The following is a 26,911-nucleotide window of genomic DNA, read 5'->3' as shown; positions in this document are numbered from 1 at the left end:
TCTGAGATCAAATAATTCCACGATACGTGTGACTTACACTGCAATAGAAGAGTGTTTTATTGTTAAAATAACATTGATAACACAGTCATATTTTACTTTGATTTAGGCTGCATGTATGAAATTCTTACAGTCAGCCGTTAATGGATCAAAGTGAACCAAAAGTTAAAAAAAACAAAAAAAAAAACTGAATTACAAAATATACTTTACATCATAAATAAGTACATTGCCGTACACTGTAACTGAAATTAGGGACACGACTGTCAGGTGAGAGATCATGAAAACAGAAACAAGTACAAAGATTTGAGCACATTGCGAAACTGAAAGAAAAAAACGAAATCGGGGTCAGTATTCTGTACTGTGTAAAGTTCATATGCGGAAACAATCCTTTAACAAAGTGCTAGCTTCAGCTTCAAATGGAAAACAAACGAGGTTTCAAAGTTTCCATGAAAAGCTGAAGAAAACCACATCGTTCCTAATGGAAATGCAGCAGCCAGAAAGACAGACACGGAGCCAACAGCAAATAGAAGGTGAAGAATATTAGAACGGTGGGGACTAAATATCCCCACAATAAAGAAAAGAAAAATATAAAAAAAAACATCAACAGAAGAAATGCTATTCCATCAGGAATGATTTGTTTCATGCTATCCAGTGTGTTCTGAAGGCTAATAATCGCTGCATCTAGCCTAATTCAGCCCCAGAAGAAAGACCTTCCTACATCTAAACACCCGAGACGTCGTGACAACACAGAAACAGACGGCTAAGGAGAACAGCAAAGACCTAAAACCCCTAAAGCGAAATACCCATTCTGAGCGAAACGGAAACTACTCGCACTGCATTGCGTTTAAGTGAAAAGCTACCACATAATGGCACTGTCAGTCTCGTAAGGCCACCGCATCACCTGACCTGCTTCTGTCATGGTCACAGGCAGTTATACTGAAATATTAAAGAGAAGTAAGATGGCTGGTGGCTATGCTGACTTAAGGTTTCACCTTCTCTGACTGCACACACGCGAGGATGTTTTTTATGATTTAGGTAAATGTTTGTTCTCTGCAGGTTTCTGGAAATTATCGCATAGGGTGACAAGAGGATTGATCAGAACTGGCGGGGGCACTTTAACAACTGAAAATAATTAAAAAAACGATTATGAATAAGTGAGTAACATTACTCCTTGGTTTGAGCTCTGTTTGGCTTTCACATGCTGCTCTAAGTCCCACTGCTCCATCTGCTCCAAACCTATGTTCAGAGTTGGGACAGTAACTGTCTAGCTGTCTGTAGGTCTTCCAACAGATTTGTAGAAAGGATGTACAAAACACAAATACAAAGACCGAGGACCCCTTTGTGTTATTTAAGGCTAAAAATGAAAGCGCACAGTATGAATCTATGGCCCCAGCCCCTGTGATGTCATAAAGCTAACATGAAAGTACATTCAATATAGTTTCCAGGGAGACAAAAAAAAAAAAAGGAGATTATAAAACTGAACAGAAATTTGCTTCTCCAGCCGAGTAAGTTTATCATTATGATCGTTACTGTAATAATTTCCCTACGACCAAAATCTACACACTGCACAGTATTGACTTGCAATATAAACAATGATGACTTATATACAAAGTATTGACAATTTTAATTATGGTGTCACACGCATCTTTTAACAGGGGATACTACAGTCTATCAAACTGCTAAAGACTAAAATATGCTCCAAAAGCCTAACATTTCTGCCGCTAATGATAAGTCACGAAAGATTTTCTCTAAATATATATATGTTGGAGTTTGACAAACACTTAAACTCCGTCACCCGCAGTGAGTTTCTCGTCATTGTGTTACGCAGCTTTCCACCGTAAAGGAAACCACTCAAGACAACGGAAGTCCATTTGTGTTCAGAGTGAGTGCAGAAAATTAAATGGATGTTTGCACCCAACTGTTTCACAGCAATATATCATGAGAAAATCCGACTTTTTAATCACATCGTTCCACTGAAGTCTGAGGAAGTAACGCTGGACGTTGGAGCCGGTGAGGCTGCATGCAGCCCCTGAAGGATTCAGCTTTTCCTCGTACGACAAGTCTGCTCCCCGCTGCTCTGTTGCTCCAGCTGAACAGGTCTGGGACATTCAGCATAAAGATTTAGTTACTCTGGGCTTTGTGCGGTCAGCGAGGTTACGAGTTGATTCTCTCACTGGCAGGTGAGAATCAATGCGTTCAGTTTAATGAGATCATCAGGAACGGGAATTCGGATTTATTTCTACGACTGAGTGAACCGTAAAACTCGCTAAAACTTAAAAGCCTTCGTCGCAAACTTTGCCAGCGTGATTGGTCAGGATTAAACTCAACTTCCTATGAAGAATTTTCAATTTTCAACTATTTAGATTTGCTCCCATCAAATCGATGCAGAGTTCCACTTCTTCTCATTTGTATTCTGATAGCACATTCAGAGTCCAATGAGAAATTCTAGGCATTTGGTTGGATACTGTAACAAAACGAAGTCAATTTAATTGTATGATTATTCCCATTCCTAATTCACTTCAGGAAAAAAACGCCTCTCTGGGAGTTTTTTGAGACTCTAATGTCCGGTCACCTCGATAACATCATCATCAGAACTCTCGCCTCCATTTACCTCACTTGAATGTCTGTCGGGTTGGGTTAGAGCAGCTCCTAGCAGGCTGGAGGTGGGGTTGTTGAAATGGGAGAGAAAGTTGGACGAAGACGAACTGGAGTTAGGTGCAGAGAACCCTCCGGACCCTGGGAGGAGAGGACTGGGGAACATCCTTGGCTCGGAGAGCAACGACTGGCTGTAGCTGAGAGGGAAACTTGAAGTAAGCAGGCCAGCCATGTTGGGGTTCATCAAGTATGAAGGCAGAGAACCTGACGGGAGGGAGGAAGAAGTTGCTGCTGAGGGTGTCGATGCCATAGGAATGGTGGTGGAGGCAGATGAGAAAGCAGAGGATGAGGAGGGGTTAGGAAGGTGTCCGTTCCCAGTCACAGGCTGTCTCAGTAGGTCTGTGCCTGCTTGGGGGAACAAGTTCTGAAAGTCAGCCAGCGACTGTCCTGGTGTTTGAAGGAATGATGATCCACCACCACCGGTCATGAGAAGCGGGTGATTCATGTGGCCAAGGCTCCCCAGAAAGGAGGGAGAGTTCAGACCCACAGGAGGAAAACTGAGCCCACCGGAGCCCATTGACAGTCCAGGGAAATGAGCTGCAGCGGAAGTGCGTTTGCCTCCTATTTGTGCGTTGCCCTGGCTTTCGTTGCGTTTTCGTTTATTGCCTCGCATCTCCAACGCTGAACTCAGGAGGTCGTCACCGAGTTGCCTACTGAGATCACCGGTCTGGGAACTACCTCCGTCCCCCCCTGGCACAGATGACACATGTGACGGCGAAGGCAATTCATTCCCCATGCCAGCGGAGGCATCGCCTGTGGATGAAGTGTAGCGGCTGAGCTCTCTGAGTATCTCAGCGCTTAAAGGAGAGGAGGGCTGCTGCTCACCATTAGGGGAGCGCTGCTGTTGATCCACAGGGGATGAACAGCCATTACTCTGTGGATGAATCAAAGGGCCTTGGTTGTCTGTGAAGAAGACAGAAATGCAGTGATAGAATTGTAGTAGACATTTACATAAGTTCTGCCTCTGAAGAGTTTAATTTTGAAAGGCCAATCATGAAAAAAAACACACACACAAAAAAAAAACAACAAAACACTTCAATGTACCAATATTATAGGAGATTAACTTAATGCAGCGCACAAACAATAAGCAGTGATGGCTTTAAGGTTAAAATGTTGAGAGCTAATGAGACCCTCCAGATTTTGACAATGTTTTTCCTGAGGCCCTCTCCCAACGCAGAAGCAAAAAGTGAGATAACTGATGATCTCATCTGAGGTATTTTTGGAGCCATGAAGACATTACTGGTAATACAGGCTTTACTTCTCGTGATGTATAAAATAGAGGGAAAGTGGCCATTTAAGAGCGCAACACATGTTCGAAATGTAAAATGATGGGTAAGAATCCAATATGAACAATGGATTTGCACCTCTTAAAGCAGCAGGGCCCCCTGTCACTGGTCTACTGATCTTCCCAGATCGAATGGCAAAAATTCTTCCATCATTTGTCCTGATGTAAGTACCTGTGTTGGATAAAAAAATAATAAAAATAAATAAATAAATAATAAAAATAAAAATCACTGGAGTGTTTATTGAAATGCTTTTTTTTTTTTTTTTTTTTTTTTTTTTTTTTTTAAGAGATTACCCAACATTGTGTTGTAAATACCTTTAGATCCTCTTATAACATGGATGCTCTCCCCTGCACTAATGCGAGCTTGAACATCCGTTGTGTTGTTGGCTCCTGGGATTACAATATCTGTAAGATTGAGACGAAAGTCCAATCATTACATTTAAAATTTTTTTAATCAATACTGCTTCTGTTGACAGACAGACTAAATGCTTATTGTTTCAGTAAGTTGAGTTATAGTTATCTGAGCAGTTAAAAATATCATGTGATACCAGTTGTGGTGACAATCCTTTGAACATGAACTCCAGCTTTCTGCAGGAAGTTGACAGGGAGGCTGCCAGCAGAGCTGGAGCCGGCCACGCCCATGCCGACCTGGCGAGGCATCATTGGGATTGGTGTTGACTGGATGGGCCTGACACTTGCCACTGGCTTGTCATCTGGCCGTGTCAGGTGGCGCCTGGAAATATAAGGCCTGAACTCATGAGACAATCACAGACATACTTCAGCAGCGGAGTCTACTGTGCTGGAACCACATTTGAAAAAAGAAGACAAACGTAGGTTAAGCTACCTAATATTAAGCGTACGCTGTCATGGATTCTGTCACAGAACATCAGAAACAAACACTCAACTCAAAAGAATTTTGATGTAAAACATGCAGTCGACACCTACCAGCCACGTTGGCTAAATGCTGCAATGCTTGCCAGTGTATGATCACTTGTTGGGTAATATGGGGCATAAGAGGGGCGAGAGTAGGGTACAGAGGCTCGCTTCTCATCCTCATAGCTCTTCTTTGCCGCTTTCTTCTCTGCTTTGGTCAGTTTTGACTCCTTGCGGTCCACCAGCAGAGACTCATGGTGGAACGGTGGCTATTGAGACATTTGGAGCAAAGGAAACTGAATTCAATATAACAATACTGCATTTAAGAGAGGATTGTTAATCTTGTTTATCTATGAATTGTTTATCTTCCCTGAAATTTTGGGTCAAAATCTTTCCTATCCATCCACCCGATCAAGAAGTTAATATCCGGGGTGTTCCAAAGGATTCAATGTTCAGATTTACTCATGCACTAAAAACATCTGAACATGTGCAACACGTGTTTCATGGTGTGGCAGCACAGCACTCCAAAGTGTGAGAGAAAATTAACAACAACGTCTTGCAGCAGCTAACACTTTCCATGCATGCATACCTTGGTAATGAGGTTTGGGTAAAGCTCGCAGGCTTGATAGAGCACTGCCTCGTATTCTTCTTGGGATTCCACTGAGATCTTCTTGGGTTCAGGCTCCTCTTCTACAAAGTGCAACAGCGACTCCACTTCCTTACGAGTGAAGTTCAGCACTGGGTTCAAGTCATCAACCACACGGTCTTTAAAAGGACAGGTACAATATTTTAAAACGGGGGTCAATTCAGGCGGGTGTTAGAAATCAGCTCAAGTGGAAGATTTGAAAGTGTCCCTTTGGTTACTGTGAATAAGGACTTTTGTCAACAAGCAGAAATCTCTTACCAGACATGCCCTGTTTGGAGACCTGTCGGTCGTAGATCTTCTTCTCCAGGGTAAAGTCACAGACGAGGCGGTAAATACAACAGGGTTTCCTCTGACCATAACGGTACACACGACACACTGCTTGGGCATCGTGACAGGGGTTCCAGGATGCATCAAATACAACGACGCGATTGGCCCCAATCAGATTTACCCCCAAACACCCCGCCCTGTAAAAGAGCAGAAAACAACCGATAAACTTATTATGTAACAAGAAAGTATGAAAAATTATGCACAAGAGCAGAAAGCGGAGACAGGTACCTGGTAGAGAGTAGGAAGACCCACGTCGCGCTGTTCTCTGGATCATTGAACTGATTGATAAGCCGTTCTCTCTCTGAGGCAGATGTACTCCCATCCAATCCTGAATACAGACAAACATCGTGTCTTAACATCTGAAGCATCTGAACACCTGAAGCATCTGAACACTTTCCATTTCAACAAAGGGAAGAGGACATTTGAAACCGGGAGCATTTTTGCAGAATTTGGTGTCATTTTTGCAAAAAAGATTAGATGACGGGAGGAATCTGCAACAATCCCTGGTGATATGTGTAAAACAGATGATAAAAACTGCTCCTAAACGCGTCTGTTTACAGAGCACAGTGTGAACATTTACACCCCAGTCATTTCAGACAGAACTTTTAAGATTTCAGTGCTGAAGACGACACTTTGTGTTTCTTTCCAAACTAGTAGTGCTGCACAAATTGGATGACTTACTGTAGTAGTTGAGGTTCCGAACCCAGTTTTGGTTCTGGCTGTCAGAGCGGGCAATGCCTTGGGGCATGGGTCTCTTTGTTAAGAAGTCCTCAATAACCGTCAGGGTGGACAAACTTTGACTAGTGGATACACAATATAAATTAGTCAGAAAAATAAGTGTTCTCACTTACAAAGCTGGAAACGGGTGTCACTTTTGTGTTACTCTGCTAACTAAGGGTAATCATTTAGCTTGATAGTGCAAATAACCTGAAACTATTCAGCAAAAGTTTATAAGATTAAGCGGTTTTACCTTAAAGACCAAACTTTTCTAATCGTTTTGACCGCACAAAGAATGTCTCCCACACGATCATACAACAGTTTTTGTGCACTGTGTGTATATCCTTATCATATAAACACTGATTCATGAATGAACACACACGCAACAATTCGGTGCTCAGCATTGTGCCAAAAGGGCACTCTGACATTTGGACTGTTGAGGTCACGGCTCGAACCACCTACATTCTGACTGGTGGTTCCATCTCCTCTGACACCACCGTTCAAATAAAGGCTGATTAATCAGCTAAACTACAGCCCGTCTCCTCCATAAGCAGCTTAATGGTGAATTTCTGCTTAATGTAATTTATGGAGCACAGGTGGCTTACCTAAAAACTAAAATCTTGTCTCTTCTCTTGACACACTCATCAATCAAGTGGAAAAGCAGAACCATCTTGGCCGAGTTCTCCAGAACCCCCTCCTGGTAGGTGGACAAGATGTCCTTTGCCTGAGACATAAATCAACCATTCAGCAATAAACATTGGCTAGACGGTGACAACAAATCGATTCTTTTAGCATGTGATTAAGCACATGAAACAAGACTGGGTTTCACATGGCTTTCGTGTACAAAATACCCATTCATATGTGATGACTTGATTGGCTCTATCCTGAGAGGCATTGAGTGGTGGCAGGCTGCTGTTGACTTTGCTGTTGCTTGAGTCTGCTACTTTGGTCTTGAGGCCAGCACCGGGTGCAGGGCAGCGAGGGTTACTCGCGGAGGTGATGTCATCGAGGTCCAGGTCCTGCTCGTTGGCCTGATTCTCCTTCTGCAAGGCCTCATAGAGGACGTCAGGGTGATTCCAGATCTGTACAGATCCACAAGTGACAGGTCTCAGCTAATGTAAATAAGCACACTTGGTAAAAGAAGCTTCTTCCAAACATGAGAGAAAATCAGGCTCACTTTGCAGCACACACAAAAGGCTTTGAGTGGGTTGAGACCGAGCCAACCACTGTTCCCTGCTTCTCGAAAGCGCTTCATAAACTCGGTGTACAGAGCCCTCTGAACGGGGGAGAGCCGCACCATGATCACATGCTCCTCCTTAGTTGGAAGCTGGTCTCTCAGCACATCGTGACCTCGTCTGTGGACCCGAGAAGCCCCCCACACAGCATGCAGAGGTAAGAGTTTACCAAGGTATCATGTCTTTTACAATTACGTCCAATTTTGGAATGAAACAGAAAGCTTACCTCTGAACAAAGCCCTCTAACAGACTGTGCAGCACGTGACTGCGGTAGCGCATTAACCGAACATCTTGAGGCGTGCTGTCCACACACTGACCGTTCAGAATGGGACGTTCAAACATGTTGCTGAATTCCTGGCGTGTGCCTAAAAAGTCTGGCCTGACAAAGTCCACCATGCACCAGTATTCAATGAGGTTGTTCTGCAGTGGATAACCTGTCAGTACCACCCTGCGTCTGGAGCGGATGTTCTTCAGGGCCTGTGACGTGCTTGCATGGTAGTTCTTTATACGGTGGCCCTCGTCACAGATCACCACATCAGGGCCAGGCCGTGCTATGGCCTTTTCAATACCTGGAGGAAAAGAATGGAAGTCACAGCGAATTAGATATAGATTTCCCTTGTGTTATAGATGTCCCTTGTGCTACGTTACGGTTACATTTTTTTTTTATGTTGAAGTAGATTCACTACAAACCCTTGAGATTTGTCGTTTTTACATGACAATGACTTTAGCAGTATCTCTTATGTTGTTTTCACACACGAACACTGGAGATTTTGAAGAAAATGTGCAGACACTTTGGTCCTCACAACAAGAGACGCTTGTGCACTCTAATGGCTGCTGATGTTAGAGGGGTACTGTGAATGAAGGTCCGTCTCGAGCGCACAGAAGACAGGACGTGAGGCAGAAATCACGCCTGTGGAAATTGCGGTTTACTTGGCAACATATTGAGAGCAGCAGAGGATGCTCCTTGCTGTGTTGATATCAATACTGAATGCTGTGGGCATTTGGGTTCTCACATGCCATCACCTCTAGAACACCTCAAGAACATTTTAGGATTCCAGCATATGTGTGAAAATGACATTAAGGATTTTGACTGCATTTAAATGGAAAATGACAGCTGTAGTTAGGCTGCAGCTCCTCTGCAGGGGGTTAGGGACAAAAAGTGAGTGTTTGCGCTGTTCTGCAAACCCTCTTGAAAGTGAAGTAGTGAAGTCTACCGAACATCAAAAGTGTTTTTTTTTTTTGCAAACAATAAGGAGAAATTCAAGGTGAGTCTGCAATTCTGATGAGGTACACACACTTGCATGGCTTTAATATGGAAATAACTAATCGAACACAATGTCAGACGTCTTTGACATAAACACCATTGTCTGTTTTTGTTTTGTTTGAACAATATATCGGCATAGATTAAAAGGTTGATATGCTGTCCAGTAGGGGTGGGCGATATGGAAAAAATGTTGTATCACGATTTTTTTGCATAAAATCACGATTTCGATTTTTTATCACGATCTTCCATCCAAAAAAAAAAAAAAAGACCAATTACAGTAGAGTTAAGTCGACATGCTGAACCACAGAAGAGCTAAGGAGTAAAAGAAAGAATTTGGCAATCAACACATTGTAATTCAACTGTAAGCCAATTCAAGATGAAAAATAATGATCTAATTAATGACATCTGACACAGTGAGAGTGAAGCAACCGGAACTAGAAAAACGAACCACTGATGACGACTTGACTCCACCTGTTAGAAAGCCCATGTTGTTTGGTTATTTTCAGTTAAATACATTAATTACCTCCGCCAAGGAGGTTATGTGATCGCCCGAGTCTGTTGGTTGTCTGTCTGGATGTTCGTCTGTTCGTGCTGCAATCTTGCGACCTGCCACAAGGTGGCGCGACCTGGCGGAGGTCTGCACTCTCTGAGTGCATTTCTAGTTTATATTGTGTTTTACGGTGAGTTTTCATACGTCCAACGTTCGTGAACGCACCATAGACGTTCCGATGTTCCTGAATGTACCGCACCTGTGCGTGAGACGATGTCGCTGTAAAGTTTCGTTTCTCCTCCCGATGCAGCAGTGAATAGCTTGTAATTTTCCCTTTGCTGTTTTCACCTAACATTAGCCTGTACACCCTGGGTTTATTGTGTGTAAATGCCAGAAGAACCACAGCCAAATAAATCCACCACAAACTGGACATCTGTATCCGTGTCTTTTAACGGGGACACACACCATACACCAGCATTAAAAAAAAAAAAAAATAAAATTATTGCGCTGATTGGCAAAGGCGATCTATACGGTTTCTCTAATTTGGTAGATCGCCTGCGATTCTCCACTCTTCCTCGCCAGTCACGATTTTATATCGTCAGATCGCGCACCCCTACTGTCCAGCTCTGCTATTTACACACAATTGTCATCTCGCACAATAAAACTTAATAAGGTTGCTTATCCTTGCGCTTACCTTTCATGAGTTCTTGCTGTCTATCTTCTTCATCCAGGTCAATGATGACTGGTCCAGCAGGCTTCTTTGACTTCCTCTTCTTGCCCATCACAAAGCTTTTTTTCATGGACAGCAGACGGTACATCTCATAACCCATCAACAGCACACCTCCATCTCTGGACCAGTCCTCCACAACCTTAGCCCTGGCCATTGTTGTTCTGTGGGTCAAACAGTCAACATGATTAACAGCTCGAACATTTGTCTGTGACTACTTAAGCCCGCAGATAAAGCAGTTAGTCACATACTTGTGCTCATCGTTGAGGATGTGAACTTTGAATGCGCGGCCAGTGATAATTGTAGGGTCAGTGTCTGGGGGAAGGGCTTCTTGTGGTGGGAGCCAGAGGTTAAACTCTGTCAACCAGTTCTGAAGTGTGTTTACCTGTGAGAAGGAAACAAAGGATTTAGGAGGTTAACCTAATCAAAATAAAGCAGTGAGTCCTGCGAACAAATGTGTAAACTGAAGACCTGTTTTTTTGTTTTTATAAACACAGCCTATACTTTGAGTACTCACAGGAACAATGGCCAGCACAGTGTGAGCCTCAGTGTTCTTCAGCAGGATGTCAATGAACGAAATTATCTGTAGGGTCTTGCCCAGCCCCATGCTGTGAGCTAGGATGCAGCCAAAACCACTGCTGGTCTTGTAACGCTCCAGAGACTCAATGAGGTTGTCGTAGAGAAACCGGATTCCCCCAATCTTAAAAAAGACAAGAACAATCTTTATGGAAACATACACTGCATTGTGAGTTACTGCAACTGGGTGTTAATATCTTGTGAATGGGAGAGTAGAATTAGATTTTAGTCATACTTGGTGAGGTTTAACAGCCCTGGCCAGATGTGGAGCGAGGAAAATGTCTTTCTCCTCTGCAGGGTGATTAATATTAACAAGCACGCGGCCCTGGGCATCAGGCAGGTTCAGTGCATCGTTGATGTGTGCACCGCTGCTTTCCTCCGAGCCGGTGGCACCATCAGCATCCTCATCAGCCGATTCACTGCTTATCTGCAGGGCGTCCTCATCCCCAGAACTGAGCTCAATTACATCTGTGTCATCATTCAGTGTTAGTGATCGTTTAAAATCAGCTTGAAATAAGAGGATTGCACCAAGGAACTATTATCTATCTTACCATCTCTAATGGCAAGTGTAGGCAAGTTTGGCTCCACTTTTTCATCCTCTTCACCACTGCTGTCCAGACAAATCACATCCTGCTTGCCGAGGAGAGCAGGAACCAGATGAGATACTTCTCCAAATAACGCAGCATTCACTGTCGGAAAGATGAGGGGAAATTTCAAACAGAAGTACGACAGTGTTTCAAAGGTTGTCAGACTAAAGTATTGGTCACGTTCATTGACAGAAAACAGTTACCTAGTTGAGAGTCCGGAACAGCTGGGGGTGGTGCAGGAAAGTCCTTCCTCTGCTGCTCCAATCGTTTCCGCCTCTCCATCTCTTCCTGCTGAGCCGCCTTGGTCCCAGCCTCCAGCTGATCCTCTTGCAGAAGCTTTCTGTAAGCACAAAGAAAAACGGTCTGGTTATGCGCAAATACTAAACGAATATCACCCAACATGCTTGGAAACCATTGCAAACTGATCAACCAACCTGATATTCTTCCTCATGTGTGTAGGTTTGGGTGGCTTGTGAAGTTTGGAGCCTTTTGAAGACTTGGATGATTTGGTTAATTTAGAGGCTTTTTGTTTCTTTGTTTTACTGGAGTGAGGTTTGCTCTGGCTAGAGTTGTTTGGACTGGCTGGTGGTTGAGAACGAGACGCGGGTCTGGAGGGCGCCCTGGAGGACGGGCAGGACGCAGGCTGAGACGAAGGTTCAGAAGAGGGCTCTCTAGAGGTAGCTGAAGTGGATTCCTTGCCATCCTGAGCCCATTCTGTTTGACTCTGGGCACTTGCAGGTCGGTCTTGAAAGACAATTAACAGCATTTCAATTGAAGCCATCACACTACAAATCTCTTTTAACAGTAACAAAAAAAAAAAAAAAGAAAAAAGAAAAAAAACAACCCTGATGAGCTTTGCACAATGTAATCGTTAAAACCTTTGAAAAGCAGAATGAAACATATTTATGTGTCACTCACCAACGCCATCATCTTCATCATCTCCATCATTGTCATCCTCATCATCCTCCGTATCCTCAATGTCTTCTTCCTCATCTTCCATACACTCCTCTTCACTCTCAAGGCTGGCCTCCAGGTCACTTTCTGAAATTCCCTCTTCAGACATGTTGTCTTACAGGGCTCTGAAGGTATTACCTACACACCGTCATCAGGAGCTCTAAAATAATAATAAAGTAAAATAAAAACAATGAAGCACATCACACCTTCACGTTACAGTTCTACACAGCTGACAGTTAGAAATGGAAATGGTTGGTAAATCTACTTGACAACGGATTTTCTGTTAATGTCTTTACGGATTACCGAACAAAATAATTTCACCAAATCCAACAAACTCAGATAAAAACACACACTACAAATATTTGTCACAATTAATTCATTTTCATCCATTCAGTTAAAAAAATAGTTAGTTAGAAAGCAAAGTACAGTCAGTGATTCCTTATTGAGCATTCAGATGTGCCTGATACTGTTAATTTCATATCAATCCTTGAAATGTGGAGATCATAACTAATAAGTAATGGGAAAAAAATAGAATGTAACTTTGTGAACCAAGGTTAGTTTAAAAACAATCTGTTGCCATTGATTTGTGTTGTCGCTTTATCTTAACTCTACCCCGTCACCTCTGCGGCTTGGATATGATGAGATACAAACAAACGATTCAGTTGCCCTGAGATAAGATTTTTCTTCTTAAGATCATAACCAAATGATGTCACATCCAAACCTCATAAGGCACTTGTCAAGGCAATCTCTTATTAAGAGAGATTAAACTAATTTGTTTTCTTCAAAGCACGGATAAGATTATTTAAGGCTATCTTGTTGACGCTGTTAATATAGAGATAAACAATTACTGTTAACACGCCTGCCTCCATGCCATTATCATTTTGAACAGATAATCAGACACCGTCAACATACTAACAAAGTTAGGACGAAGCAACAGACCCGATATGTAATATCACAGGCCTAAAGAGGTTCGGTAGGCACATGCAGTATGGAAGTTTTTCCCTTTTGTTATCTTTTTTGGTCACTCTTATAAGCCTCTCAAAAATTAAATTCAAGGAATTTCCTCCCCCAATAGATTTAGAGCAACTAGCATTAAGCCACCTCTGCAGCCTTTCTGAAATCTCATTGTTTATATCGAACGCAGAGTCAACAATTAAACGCAATTTTAACCGCCGAAATATACGTAATATCCACGTGCGAGTAAGAAACGACGTCTGGCTGTAAACTGGCCTGGAAGAAAAGATAATTTCTCAGGTGACAAAACTGTTCAATTAGATGTTGTTGTGAGATAGGGATCCAATATTGTGTAGGTGTAACGTTGCTAATGCTAGCCTAAATTACACCGAGGCTAGCACACTCGGCTAATTAAGACGCGTTGGTTACACACAAACATCGAGGTCTTATTTGGCCTTACCTTCTGTACGTGGTACTATTCAGGGAGTATGGCTGTTATTGCATGCACCGACCAATTTAATGGAAATATACAGTAAGTGTGCAAATGAACTGATAAACGTTGCTAATTTCCATTTTTTTCAGTGTGACCATAAATACTGTCCCTGCGGAGGTTACTCCAACTAAGGTTCCTGCTTTCTAACTTCAGTCCTGCATAACACAAATGCGAATGACGGGGAATTTATCATAACATTACGATAAATAACATTTGTCTAATGTTGTATGTAAATATTGGTATTTTTGTTCCTTTTTTTCTTCTAGTAGTAATATCTTTAATATCGAGGAATGGCCGGCAAAATATGATATTTTCACAGGATACTGCGAAGGTGTTTTAGAGAAAAATCGTAATTGCATCATCATGTGACATCGCTTCTTTCGTTTAAACATTTCTGGGTGATAAATGTTGTCAAAGAAGTGTATCAGACTGATAATATGCTTATCGACGAACTGAATTGATGCTTTATCTATCGGTGAGTTGTTTCGTTCATGTAGTAACTTGCAAGCCGGGCAGTTTTTTGGGGGACAACCATCCGTCGTTTATTTGATGACGTAGTATGTTGGCGACCTGCTCTGTCTATTGTGTTTATGTTGAGCTCTTCACGGTTGTCTGGTGAATGAAAACGGCACTCACGTAAACAAAATCTTTACCTGCTTGTGGACATGGACTGGTAAACGTTTGAAATATTAGTCTGTCGTGTACAAATGCAAAAATGAATAAAGGGTGGCTGGAGCTCGAGAGTGATCCAGGTGAGAAATTTCGATATATATTTCAGCTAACGAACGTTAGCTTCCACATTGATGAGATATTTAGCTCCTCGACTTATTTCGCGTAGAGAGCCAATTTAAATGAGTACAAGTAAATCATTAATTCGATTATTGATGTGTATTGTGCTTTGCCATTTAATCAATTTGTAAACAATGATGTGAGGAGGAGGAGCATACACTTTTGTAGTGTTTGCTAGCAGTTTTACTCACAATATTTTGCTATTGCAGGCCTGTTCACTCTGCTCGTTGAAGATTTTGGTGAGTAGCTGGTATATAGGTGCTAAAACTTTCACCGTGCTGCTGTCAACATCTCTGTGCAGTATTTCTAGCTAGAACGAATAAAACTTGCTGTAAAGTTTGTTTGTGTGCATTTTTCGTAGGTGTCAAAGGTGTCCAAGTCGAGGAAATCTATGATCTTCAAAGTAAATGTCAAAGGTATGTTACCGTCAGTTATCCAAGTAAATCTACTGGCTGCAGTAATACTGTGTAGATTAAAACTGTGCAGCTCTTCATTTACATTCATATTCATGTGTGAATAATAAACACATGCTGTACCTCGTCTGAACCAAAACAGCCACTTGATAGAAATGCTTTGTGTAATTTTACATTTCAGTCCCGTCTACGGCTTCATCTTCCTGTTCAAGTGGATTGAGGAGCGTCGGTCCAGAAGGAAAGTTAACACTTTGGTGGATGAGACTTCTGTCATTGACGAGGAAATAGTAAATGATATGTTCTTTGCTCATCAGGTAAGTGTTTCTTTGGTAGTAGATACTGCTTACCATTGCAATTATTTCTACAACAGATTGTCTTTCAATTTTGATTCCAGTTCATTGAAATAGATTTGTTATGAGCTGTCTTATTATTGATTTTTGCTGCTGTTTAAAATATAGTAACGATGCCACTGAGTGCCAAGGTTATTATTTATATAAACCTGAATTAAATGTGTACGTAGATTTTAAGCAAACTTTTTTCAAGCTGACAAAATTGTGACACAGTGGTCTTTTGTAGATTTTGTTAGTTTGTTTTAACAATTAGTTGAGACAACTCAAGTTTAGTGATTTTTGTATCATATGAACGCACGTCCAATTTGCTTTTATTCAGATATATTTTGTGCTGAACAATTTCTCTTTTTTTGTACATTTATTTTCTCCAAATGAAACATTTATTAGAAAGTGATAGTTAGTTGACAGAAATTGGGAAGAGAGTTGGGATGACATGTAGAAAATGTCAGAAATTGGAATCAAACTCAGGTCAGTGTATCAAGGACTCAGAGTATGGAGTTTGAGATCAACTCTTAATATAGTAGATTAAATACAATGATGTTAGGTCTTCTTAAAAAAACCCCAAAAACTTATGATTGTAGGACTATATTTAGAATGAATTACGTGGTATTTAGAAACTAAAATAACAAATATTTAGTTTTGAAAGCATGCATAGTTATCTTAGTGTATGTCAAAATAACATAAAAAATGTTGAGTTGAATTTGACCATAAATGCTACAGAATAAGGAAAACTGCCTCTTAAAGAAGAGAGTAATTCTTCAGCATCCTACTTTTATGTATTTCATGTATTTAAAAAAACAGACATGTATGGTCTTATTTTATCTAGCTAATACCAAACTCGTGTGCCACCCATGCGTTGCTGAGTGTTCTTCTGAACTGCAGTGGAGTTGAGCTTGGCACCACCCTCAGTCGCATGAAGGCTTTCACAAAAGGCTTCAGTCCAGAAGTAAGGCTCTTCTTCCAATCACAGATGAACTTCTGTTATTGGTATTGTGTAATTTGATGTTGACAGTTTTTTCCTTTGGCTGTAACTTGTTGGAAATCATAATAAGTTGAGAAAAATATAACAAATGGTAATTATAGAAAAATAAACAGAATATATCTTTTTTTATTATTAAAGTTTATAGTTATAGTTGCAGTTATTATAGTTATTTACTAACTAATTATAAAACTAACTAATTATAGTTACAGTTTTAGTGTGTTACCTGCTCACTTTCTCTTAAGTGCTCCCTTTTGGGTCATCTTGTGTTGTTGGAGATAACATTGACTTTCTATTTTTTTTTTTTTTTTTTTTTCCAGAGCAAAGGTTATGCAATAGGAAATGCCCCAGAGCTCGCCAGAGCACACAACAGCCATGCCAGGTAATCTACAGTCTGTGATTCATTTTTGAATGTTCAGATAACACTGAATCTGGGGAACAAAGAAACATTGGGCCTCATGCAAGAACATTTTCGTATTTTTATTCTAAATTTCTCTCACTTTTTTCGTACGGAGGTCTCGTACGAACATGCCACGTCAGATTTAACAAACACTCTTAACTTTGGAAAAAGTGTGTAAACAACCTGTGTAAATGATGAATGCCACCCGTGCGTATTTAAGTGCATGTGCACGAGGATAGTAGATTTGCATACTCCACGTCCAACATAATACCACATAAGGGTACACTTCATCTCTCCCGTGCCAGGAAGTGTTGAGTGATGAGTCATGAGAATGGCATCAAGGCGCAAAAAGAACAACTTTACGGGCTCTGAGACTGAAGTTCTGCTTTCAGAGATCCAAAAAGGAAAATCTGTCATTTTAGCAGTGTCAGCAGTGGAATTACAGGACCTACTAAAGCGAAGAAATGGGAAGCAATTACAAGTACTGTTAATTCCGTGTCACCTGTAGTTTATAATGTCACCAAAATAAAAAAGAAATGGTTTGATATGAAAATGGCTTTAAAAAAAACGTCTCGTCATGGCCAGGCGCTCGATGACTGCAACTAAAGCCATGCAATCAGTTGTTGCCTCATCATAATGGCACTTTAATGGGGTGGTCCATGAGGGGGGTCTCCTGGCACCACACCTTCTGGTCTGCCTGGGCTGGTTCAGTTGGAGACCCTCGTTCATGGCAATATTGTGCAAATCTGGTGTGCCTTCTCTGGGCTACAGAGCCCCCCCCCCCGCTGTATCAAGACACACCCACCTGGCCTTCAGCTCAATGGTGCTCTCCACAACGGCACGGGTGCTTTGATGCGTATATATGTGCAGTCTAGTGCTCTGATTATGATTGTCAGTCCAGCCACGGCATGAAAGTCCCTCTTAATTTGTACTTGTTGGACAGCGGTGTTTGGGAATTTGATGTGCCATGGGTGATAAACTGATGAGAGCTTTGATGACCAAGGGGAGCGCACGACTCAAAGAGGACTGGGACACCTCCGATCTGTCTCCAATCTCCCTCTGAAAGGTTCCAGTGGCCAAAAATCTAAGGGTGGTGAGGACCTGGACGTGTGGTGGAATTGGGTTTGATCGGCGTGTTTCTCTCTGGACTTGTGGCTCTAGCAAGCTGCATATTAGCAGCAGCACAGTCCTTGGGAATCTAAATCGCGATCCAAGAGCCTGAAGCGCTAAGGCATCCAAAAGTAGAAAATCATCCGCTAGTTACACTTCCCATTGACCTTGTTATATACAGTCAAATTAACCTTCAATTAGTGAATAATTTAAGTCAAACAGAATGTCAGCATCATTCTTCCACTCCCTGCTGCAATGTTTTTATTTTATGTAAAGCACTTTGAATTGTTTTGTACTTGAAATGTGCTATACAAATAAATTTGATTTGATTTGATCATTATGGTGTATAATATATTTATTTATGATATCTTCAAAGTAATTAAATATTCAATCCATTAGTCAAGCAAACTTGATTTGAATAACAGCGGACTATTTTACGAAACTCCTACGACAGGTCTGGATCACTCTTAAATTCTGTTCGTACCTGAAAGAAAACGTAAAATACGAAAAGATTGGTGAATGCACAAATTCTCTTAAATCACTCTTACGCACGACTTAAGAACAAATCTGTGCGTACGAACGGTTGTTGCATGAGGCCCATTGTCTTTGGCTGTGCGGTGTGAGGTGTCGGGCTTTTTGGTTTGTTAGTTTCTAAAAGTCTTATTTCCTTGTTTCTATGGAGACCGGAGCCCAGGCACCTGCCGGAGAAACAGAATGGGATCAGTGCGGTGCGGACAATGGAGGCATTCCATTTTGTCAGCTATGTGCCCATCAAAGACCGCCTGTTTGAGCTTGATGGTCTCAAGGCTTATCCCATTGACCATGGTGAGTTTTTACTGACATAGAAGTGACAGAAAATTATGAAATGTATTTGTTAGTCTTTTTTTAATCATCGGTTTTGGATTCATTGCATAAACTGAAATCTGGTACAGCCTTGTTCGGAGCTCTGGAGGCTAAATTAAATACAGAAATGGGAAAAAATGTGTCTGTGCTTGGTGAACTTCTGCCGCTGTTTAGCTCCTTAATGATGTGTTCTGTTTCATTATACTTTAGGGCCTTGGGGAGAGGATGAGGAATGGACTGATAAGGCTCGCCGTGTTATCATGGAGAGGATTGGACTGGCCACTGCTGGGTGAGTCATGCACCAGTTAGCCCAAGTGGTAGTGCTTTAGTTTCTACACCCTTCATTCTCTTCATTCTCATTCTGCTGCTCTGCTCTTCTTCAGCGAGCCATACCATGACATCCGCTTCAACCTCATGGCAGTGGTGCCTGACCGCAGAATGAAGTACGAGTCCAAACTAGAAATTCTAAAGAGGAATCGACAGACTGTTCTTGAGGGTCTACAGAAGGTCAGAAACTGAGCTAAACTAAGTTTCTACACGAGCCAGTTATCATCCCACAAGTCTTAATAATTGTGAGAGTGTGTAAGACATGCAGTATCTCCTTAGTCATGTTTGCCAAGGCAGGTGAATACATTGAGGAATACCCAATTCGGCTTTTCAAGTTAAAGTTAAAGAATTTTATCATGTCTTCAGATGATCCGGCTGACTCAGACCGATGTTGCCCACGACAAGAAGCAGCCGGACTCTTCCTCTCCAGATGAAAGCACCGCAATCATCAAGAAAGAAGCAGATGTCGGGCCAGGTACATCCCAAGTCTTTCCCTGATTTATATTCTGTAATTTCTGTAGTGGGTTACCTGTAACATGTGGATTATCTTAGATGTAAAACTCATATAAAAATACATCGACTGTCATTTTAGATTCAGTGGATGAGTCAGCGGCTCAGTCAAAGGAGGCTTCTAGCCTCTCGGGAAGCACTAAAGTCATGGGCAAACCATCAATCCCCACCACAGGAGGTCCCCAGCAAGTCACCAGTCCTAACGCCATTGTTCAGCGCCTGCCTGCCTTCCTTGACAACCACAACTATGCCAAGTCTCCAATGCAGGTAAGACGAGACGCAGAGTATTTATCCTGCATCGGCATTAATCTCGTTTGTCTTATTTAGTTTTTTGAGAGACCACAAAGTTCTTTTACATTATTTATTTATTTATTTTTTTGGTAATGAATAGTTAAGATTGCAATCCACAGTTGTTTTCATTGTTGACTGTTCTGCAAGCATTTTTTGGGGGGGATTAATCAAATCAGTTATCACATCTGTAAATCGTGAGAAAATAGTGGCAAGTTTCCAGACCTAACAGTGCTCAACTCAAATTTACGCTGCCTTTCAGTGAACACACGATACCGAATAGAAAGGGAAACAGTGCAGACCGTGGATTTGTCGGAAAGAATCGATCACGCGTGGGTGTGGGCGACTCTCTACAGCAGCGCACACACACCGACACACTTACCTGTTCCATGAAGTTGTTTGAAAGTTCTGCACACAATTAGAACATAAATCATAGATCTCTCATTTGTCCGTACGGGACACCTATTGTGTGCATGACTAATGAATATGAGCACGTTTATTAACTGCATGTATGGATTTATAGATCGATTTGTTTCTCTGCTGCCTGGAGCTGAGCTATATGACGCCCATTTGTCAAGATGGTCAAACCCGTCTGAACTGAAAGCCTGTTGCAAACTCATTCTGTGCAATAAGTGCTCTATACTCCTCTATAGTCCTAACTTGTGAGTTGCTTTGTATGACAGCAACTGCTAAATCGGTGAAATATAATAACCACACGCATACCGTTGAGTTATGTGTCTCGACTGTGTCGTCGCAGCCTCAGACATCCTCAGCGGATCCTTTCCACAGTGAGGGGATCCTGCATGTGGTATCGCACAATACCTTGTAATGGAAAAACACGAATATGGAGTTAATATCAGCATGTAAGGCTTTGCAAATTGGCAAAACTTCCAATTTCAGAGGCACAAAAGCAGCAATTTTTTTTTTTCTGTGCATTTTAGTTTGTAGAAATAAAAACTGTCGGCTAAAGTCATGAATTGTATAGAGGATTTTAAATAGTAGATTATATGAATGCTTGTATTCTGTCTGTTAGCTGCAGCTGAGTCAAGTTTTACAATATTGCAGAAACCGTTGAGATCTTGATGCACCGTGGACGGGGTTCAAAGTTCTGTGTGTTCTTTCTCTCCGGTTTGAAAGCTGTCTTTTCTATTTTCTTGCTTTCTGTATTCTGAACTCAATTTATTGGTGGGTATTCAGGTGTCCCCCCTCTTAAAAAGAAAAAAAAACTCCCATTAGTAAAAGGACTATTACACTATTTGGGTCTTGTTTTAGCCTCCTCAGATTAGTCTCAGTACAATAATTCTCTGTAACTTTGGAGGTCGATTGATGATTCTCTGATTGACAGGAGGAGGAAGATCTCGCAGCTGGAGTCGGTCGCTCTCGGATACAGCCCGCCCCCCAGCCTCCGTACTCAGATGAAGAAGATGACTATGATGAGGATGAGGAAGAAGTGACAGGTTCTGCGAGCACATCTAGCAGGTAAGCACGGCGACATATGAACGGGGCCTTTTTCGTTTTATTGTCTCCTGCTGTGACCTGAACTAGATTTAAAACCGAGTTATTTTTTTCATAGATTTCGGCGGAAGGCGAGTCTGCGCTCAAGAGCAGGGCGGGCTGGGAGTGGAATGGAGAGCCAGATTGCCCTCAATGTTTTGGCTGAGAAGCTGAAGAAGGAGGCTCAAAGAAAAGATGCTCTAAATACTCCTCTGTCTGTGCGCACCGAGGGTCGCACCGGAGGTGTTTCCATCACATCTGCTTCACAGCCTTCCCCCACACCCAGCAATGAAAGCACAGACACAGCCTCTGAGATTGGCAGCGCTTTCAACTCCCCCCTGCGCTCGCCGGCTCGCTCTCAGGCTGCCACGCGCCCATCAAGTCCAGTTGCATCCCATCTGTCGCGCGTGCTGTTTGGGGAAGACGAGATGTTGCGGCTAGACTCCAGACATAACCGTGCTGTGAGAGAACTCGGCCCCTCTGTCAGTGTAGCGATGCTACACTTGCAGGACGATGGAGTCATTTATGCTCTCCCTCCATCTGGTTAGTTGATCGCTACTGTCATCCTTATTTACAAAGCTGGTTTAAAAACATCTGCTTAAGTGAGTGGCTGAGTCTATCACCAGATATTTGAGTGCAATCACAAAATGCATAACATTTCAGGCATCAGAATTCAAGAGTTATGGGCTGCTGCAATCTGCAGTAACACATTTAATAATTGATTGTCTCCTAAGATGTTTTTTTCTGAAAGTTTCTTTTTTTCTTCAGGGGATTTGGCTGCTGAAGGCACGAAGCGGCCCTGCACTCCTGAGAAAGTAAAAATCAAGGAGCAAGCAGATGAAAAAGATGGCAAAAAAGAGGTAGATGAGGGACCATCTGTAGAGGTGAAGAAAGAAGAGGTGAACAAAGACAGAGCAGAAGGGAAAGCTGGGAAAGAAAAGCTTAATGCTACAGAATCTGGTGCTGACAGCAAACCCACTGGAGATAAGTACTCACCAAAAGTAAGTCCAGCAATTGTCCTTTGTTGCAATGTACTGTACAACACACTCTGCTGCGCATATTTGGGCAATAGAGGACCCTCTCATTTTAAGCATCTGCGGCTCGTAAATGAGCTGTTGCCAAAGTTGTGAACTAACGTATACACAGACACAGAGTGGCTCATCTCATTGTCTTTTGCAGGAGCTGCTTGCACTGCTCAAGTGTGTTGAGGCTGACATTGCAAATTTTGAGGTGTATCTAAAGGAGGAAGTGGAGAAGAGAAAAAAATACAAAGTAGGTTTTGTTTCCCTGGAATTCATTATTCACGCTCAATGCTTTTTTTTCTTCTTCTTCCTCTTCTTTAAATGAGCTTTTATTACAATTATTGTTTTTATTTGTTCAGATCGATGATCAGAGGAGGACCCACAATTATGACGAGTTTATCTGCACATTTATATCGATGCTGGCCCAAGAAGGTAAACCCGATTGTTCCCTCAAAGTGTTATTTCACCTTTCCTTTTCCCCTTCTATCCAAACCATCCCCCTAAGACTCTGTCGGAGGCTCGTCCACAGAGGCGTTTGAACGTCTTGTGCAAATCATCTGTTACTTTGAATAGAACATAAATTGATCCCCAAATGCACAAAGTTTAAGATTAAACATTGTTTTCAACACTTAAAGCTATATTAATTTGTTATTTTTGGCGGGGGAAAAAAGAGTTGAAGAGCACTATGCAAGAGTTTGGGCACTTCTAAAGATTTGATGTACATATTTCTAAGGCCTCAAACCTTAATTAGCTTGTTGGAGGACTTCAAACTTCACAAACCATTTCCCAACAATCAGCAGCCGCAGGTTTCTCTAAGCATTGTTTAAAAATGAAAAGCAGAAGAAGGCTGTGAGGATGTCGCAGTGTTTTCTGGTACCCGTTTCCTCAGTTTGTAATGCAGTTCACAAAATGACAGTTAAAAGGATCAAATTCAAGAGATCTGAGACTTCAGAACAACTTTTAGAGACAACTACTTGTAAAGTTACCACAAAGCACAATGAGGACCTCTGCTCAACTACAAAAGACCCTACAAAATGAGTGGTTCACTGTTCTACTGGGCAGGCACACCTGCGCAACTGTAGCTGTGATTGAACAAGAAGAAATCATTTCTCTCCTGCATTCTTACAAAAAAAAAAATCTATATCTGAAGGTGTATTTTGGAAATGAGTAGAAAAAAAAAGTCTTTGGCAGGAATGAGCAAAGGTATGTAGAGGTAGAAAAGGCTGCAGAACTCCATGTAAAAAATAATTTCTTCAGTTTACGGAGGCGAAGCAGGCATGCTTTAAACTGGGAGCCAGTGGCAACGTTTCACTAGTAGGATGCAACTGATGATCCTAATGGCCTTGTTCGAGAGGTACAAGCTAATGGTTGTGGCATGGCCCACATAGTCATCCAACCTAAACACAATGAATGTGGATCGTGGATCGACTATTAAAAAAGCGCGAGTGCAAGTTAGGCCCCTGGAATCTTACACATATAGAGGTCTTTTGCAGAAAGAATAAGACATTTTTTTTTTAGCAGGAGCCTTTACATGCTGCAAATTTGCTGACCTTGTGGGGAGCCAAACATTTGCTTTAGGCCCTGTTACATATGTATTATGTTGAAACTGTAAAAAAAAAAAGAAAATAAATCAATCTTTGTGAAAAATATTGAAAGAATTTCTCTTGTTTGAATTCATGGCGTAAGGCGATTTCAACTCTTGTTGCTATTTACAGGGGCCGAAAGCCCAAATGGTCACAAGTGACTCAGAAATCATTGTCGTCCAACGCTGAAATTGACATTTTGATATTGATATCTTCCACAGGCATGTTGGCCAGCCTCGTGGAGCAAAACATTTCTGTGCGCCGTCGGCAGGGCGTGAGTATCGGCCGCCTGCACAAACAGAGGAAGCCTGATCGGAGGAAACGCTCCAGACCTTACAAAGCCAAGCGTCAGTAGTCGCAAGCAATCATAACGTCTGTAAGTAATCTGCGAGCACCAAGCAATCACTGCAGTTGCTGCACTCCTGAAACTCATTCCTACAGGCATTGTTGTGTTCTTTTTTTACCAGAGCCTCTCCTGCTTCACGAAATAGACCACATATTTGGCCTTTTTATCATTTCTGTGTATATATATATATATATATATTTTCTGCCATGATACACTGTAAATCTTCCTCTTGTGCCATTTATATCTATAGATTGTAAATATGAAAAAAAAAAGACATGTCTGTAATGATGCACGTAAATCTTTTTAAAAAAAGAAAAGAAAAAAAGTCTTGCTCTTCGGTTTCATGCTCAGTACGATACTTATTTTCTGGAATTTGGACTTATTTAATTAAACCCCTCCGTATGTAACTGAGCGTTGACTCTGGCAACCATAAGTCAATATTTCCTCAGTGCCAACGAAGAATGTTTTGACAAATAAATGTTTGGTTTTATTCAGAATTTCACCTTCAGCAGACTCTGTATTACCTGCACCGAGTCTGCTGAAGACGGTTCACTGAAAGAGTCTCTACTCTTGTGCGTATGTGTGTGTGTGTCTTGAGATTCTGCAAATGGGGAAAAAAAAAAAAAAAAAACATGCCATGTATTATTTTTGTACCTGATATGGATCTCAAAGTGAGTGAATATTCAGTTGGATGTGTGAAGCTGTGTTTTTGTACATATTTATCTTCCAATTGGCTCGTCTGTACACTGAGTTCAATTGCTCTCTGTTTTTGTCAGTTCATTCTGCAATAAAGTTAGTGAATATATCTTTCTCTGTGCCACCTTTTTTTTGGGGGGGGGTTAAAGTGATGTGACTGCAGTTGATGATCCTGGATTAGTGAATGGAGCTGTGCAAGATTTGCTTTACAAAACAAGTGTTATAAGATTTTTTGGGGGGGGGATTTTCATTAGATAAGATTTATACGTGGGTTTGATTTATGTAACGGCTGTACTGCAGTGACAGTTGGCGTACACTAGGGAGAGCAATCATTCAGAGACGAGTGGGAGAGCCTCAGATCTGTCTTTGTGTTGCAACTGGATCCATTCACAGGCAAATAAACTTTGGAACCACTACACCTGAGCCGTGGCAACACGACTGTCATGTAAACATTTAGCAGTCTTAGTGTATCGTGTCGCAAACTACTGTACAGGTAAACTTTTATAATTCCTGAACAAAAAAAATCAACATGCGTTTTTTACAGTCAACTACTAAGCGAACAGTATTTTGTTGCACTATAGATTACTGCTAGATGTTCTGAGCATATGATAAGAAACAACATCAGCCTTATAACAGGCATTTTTGACAGTTTGTGTGCATGTGATGCCGTTAGTCTTTATCTTCCAACTTCTTTGAGCACTGGTATGATCTTGTAATAATGGCACTGTCCTCACGGCAAGGTGGCAAGAGTGCAAAGCAGTCTACGTGGGAGTGGAAGCTGGAACAATACCCCTTAGCTACACATTTAAGTACAGCTGATGTTTGGAATAGATCCAAGCTGTAAAGTTGTATCCCCACTGTTTGCCTGTGGTTTGATAAAGAGAAATCCACGACTAGTGTTAATATATTTTTATGTTTGTAGACATCGTTCAATTTTCTTGTGCTGCTGTTAATCATCTTCTGAACACCACAGAAAAAGAATGATAGAAAAATGCACACGATTTGTTTGATTTCCCCAAAGCCGAAGATGGCATTTTCATTTTGTCCGAGTGGCCCAAGTGTTTTGGATCAAAGGAGGCCAGCAGATTCCTGTTTTACCATTGAGCTTTGATGATTTAAAGTTGAGTCTGTTGGTTATCAACAGAGGTCAATTTATTAATGGTTGAAGGTGAGACTGTAAAGGAGAAAAAATCCTAACCATACACCAAACTTTTCAGTTTCTTTCCAACATTTTATTGATTATTTTAGAGAGGTAAAGTACAATATCATTCACGGCCCAATTTATGCAACCTCATATTCCTGCAAACGTTTTTTTGACGGCACTGTAAAAGAAATGTTTTGATGTGTAGTTTGCATAATTTACCTTTTTTGCATGAATTTCATTTAGTTCTCTAGTTTGGTGATGTGTAATTGTAATTTTGTGGATTCAATCAGCTTGAAAATGACTCTTTGTCCTTTTGGGTTAACCTAATAAAGCTGCTTGTTACCAATCGATGCAATTCAGTCAAGTTGTTTCTATTTAATGGCACTTCTGTTACTTTTTTGTTCAATTAGATCATGGGAATTTCCCTCTCTAAAAACCTTTATCATATGATAACAAAACACGAATGAGTTAAAATTCTTTCTTTCTTTATTTTTTTTTAATTTTGCTGGATAAAATTGATTTATTTTATACTATTAAAGAAGGTATATATAATAACTTACATATGATCATAATGATTTATGGTCATCTGAGTGACGCTACTGGCATTTCAACATTTGGACCGTACTATTTGGTTTATACATCAGTTAGCTTACTGATCCGTAATTGAATCCGGGAGGTCTTGGTGGTCTTCAGTCATGCGCCCTAAAGGGATGGGAAATATTTGCGTGGTGTTTTGAGAACGGAGCGGTGTGAACGCGCACGTAACGAGGCTCACAAGTCACCACCCATTGCGTCAGCGCGCTCCTTCCTCCGTCAGCGCGCGTGCTCCGTGCGGGA

General features: G+C 41.5%; 2 protein-coding genes across 3 annotated transcripts; one reads left to right on the top strand and one right to left on the bottom strand.

Moving 5' to 3' along the window:
• Positions 1 to 21: 21 nt before the first annotated feature.
• rad54l2 (RAD54 like 2) lies at positions 22 to 13,883 on the bottom strand. The gene is made up of 22 exons (XM_075461120.1): positions 13,748 to 13,883; positions 12,298 to 12,493; positions 11,814 to 12,123; positions 11,583 to 11,719; positions 11,344 to 11,481; positions 11,028 to 11,260; positions 10,734 to 10,916; positions 10,468 to 10,601; positions 10,184 to 10,380; positions 7,962 to 8,304; positions 7,678 to 7,855; positions 7,352 to 7,582; positions 7,106 to 7,224; positions 6,465 to 6,583; positions 6,012 to 6,111; positions 5,715 to 5,920; positions 5,400 to 5,575; positions 4,883 to 5,079; positions 4,486 to 4,670; positions 4,253 to 4,342; positions 4,017 to 4,109; positions 22 to 3,555 (listed from the first exon to the last, which is right to left on the bottom strand). Exons 2-22 carry the CDS (start codon positions 12,440 to 12,442, stop codon positions 2,555 to 2,557), a joined length of 4,515 nt encoding a protein of 1,504 aa, XP_075317235.1. The 5' UTR covers positions 12,443 to 12,493; positions 13,748 to 13,883; the 3' UTR covers positions 22 to 2,554.
• Positions 13,884 to 14,342: 459 nt separating this feature from the next.
• Positions 14,343 to 25,039, top strand: bap1 (BRCA1 associated deubiquitinase 1). Of its 2 annotated transcripts, XM_075461119.1 has the most exons (18): positions 14,343 to 14,532; positions 14,779 to 14,808; positions 14,931 to 14,985; positions 15,164 to 15,296; positions 16,159 to 16,278; positions 16,632 to 16,693; positions 18,504 to 18,646; positions 18,875 to 18,953; positions 19,048 to 19,171; positions 19,358 to 19,466; positions 19,584 to 19,768; positions 21,135 to 21,268; positions 21,363 to 21,826; positions 22,052 to 22,284; positions 22,463 to 22,555; positions 22,665 to 22,737; positions 24,110 to 24,264; positions 24,356 to 25,039. In XM_075461119.1, exons 1-17 carry the CDS (start codon positions 14,496 to 14,498, stop codon positions 24,241 to 24,243), a joined length of 2,208 nt encoding a protein of 735 aa, XP_075317234.1. In that variant the 5' UTR covers positions 14,343 to 14,495; the 3' UTR covers positions 24,244 to 24,264; positions 24,356 to 25,039. The 2 variants fall into 2 exon arrangements, with proteins under 2 accessions (XP_075317234.1, XP_075317233.1); XM_075461118.1 differs by having other exon boundaries at positions 24,110 to 25,039.
• The last annotated feature ends 1,872 nt before the right edge of the window (positions 25,040 to 26,911 follow it).

This window comes from Odontesthes bonariensis, chromosome 3, assembly GCF_027942865.1.
Source record: "Odontesthes bonariensis isolate fOdoBon6 chromosome 3, fOdoBon6.hap1, whole genome shotgun sequence".
Classification (NCBI taxonomy): domain Eukaryota; kingdom Metazoa; phylum Chordata; class Actinopteri; order Atheriniformes; family Atherinopsidae; genus Odontesthes; species Odontesthes bonariensis.
Note: the sequence above shows the minus strand (reverse complement) of the source record. Positions and strands in the feature narration are given on the sequence as shown.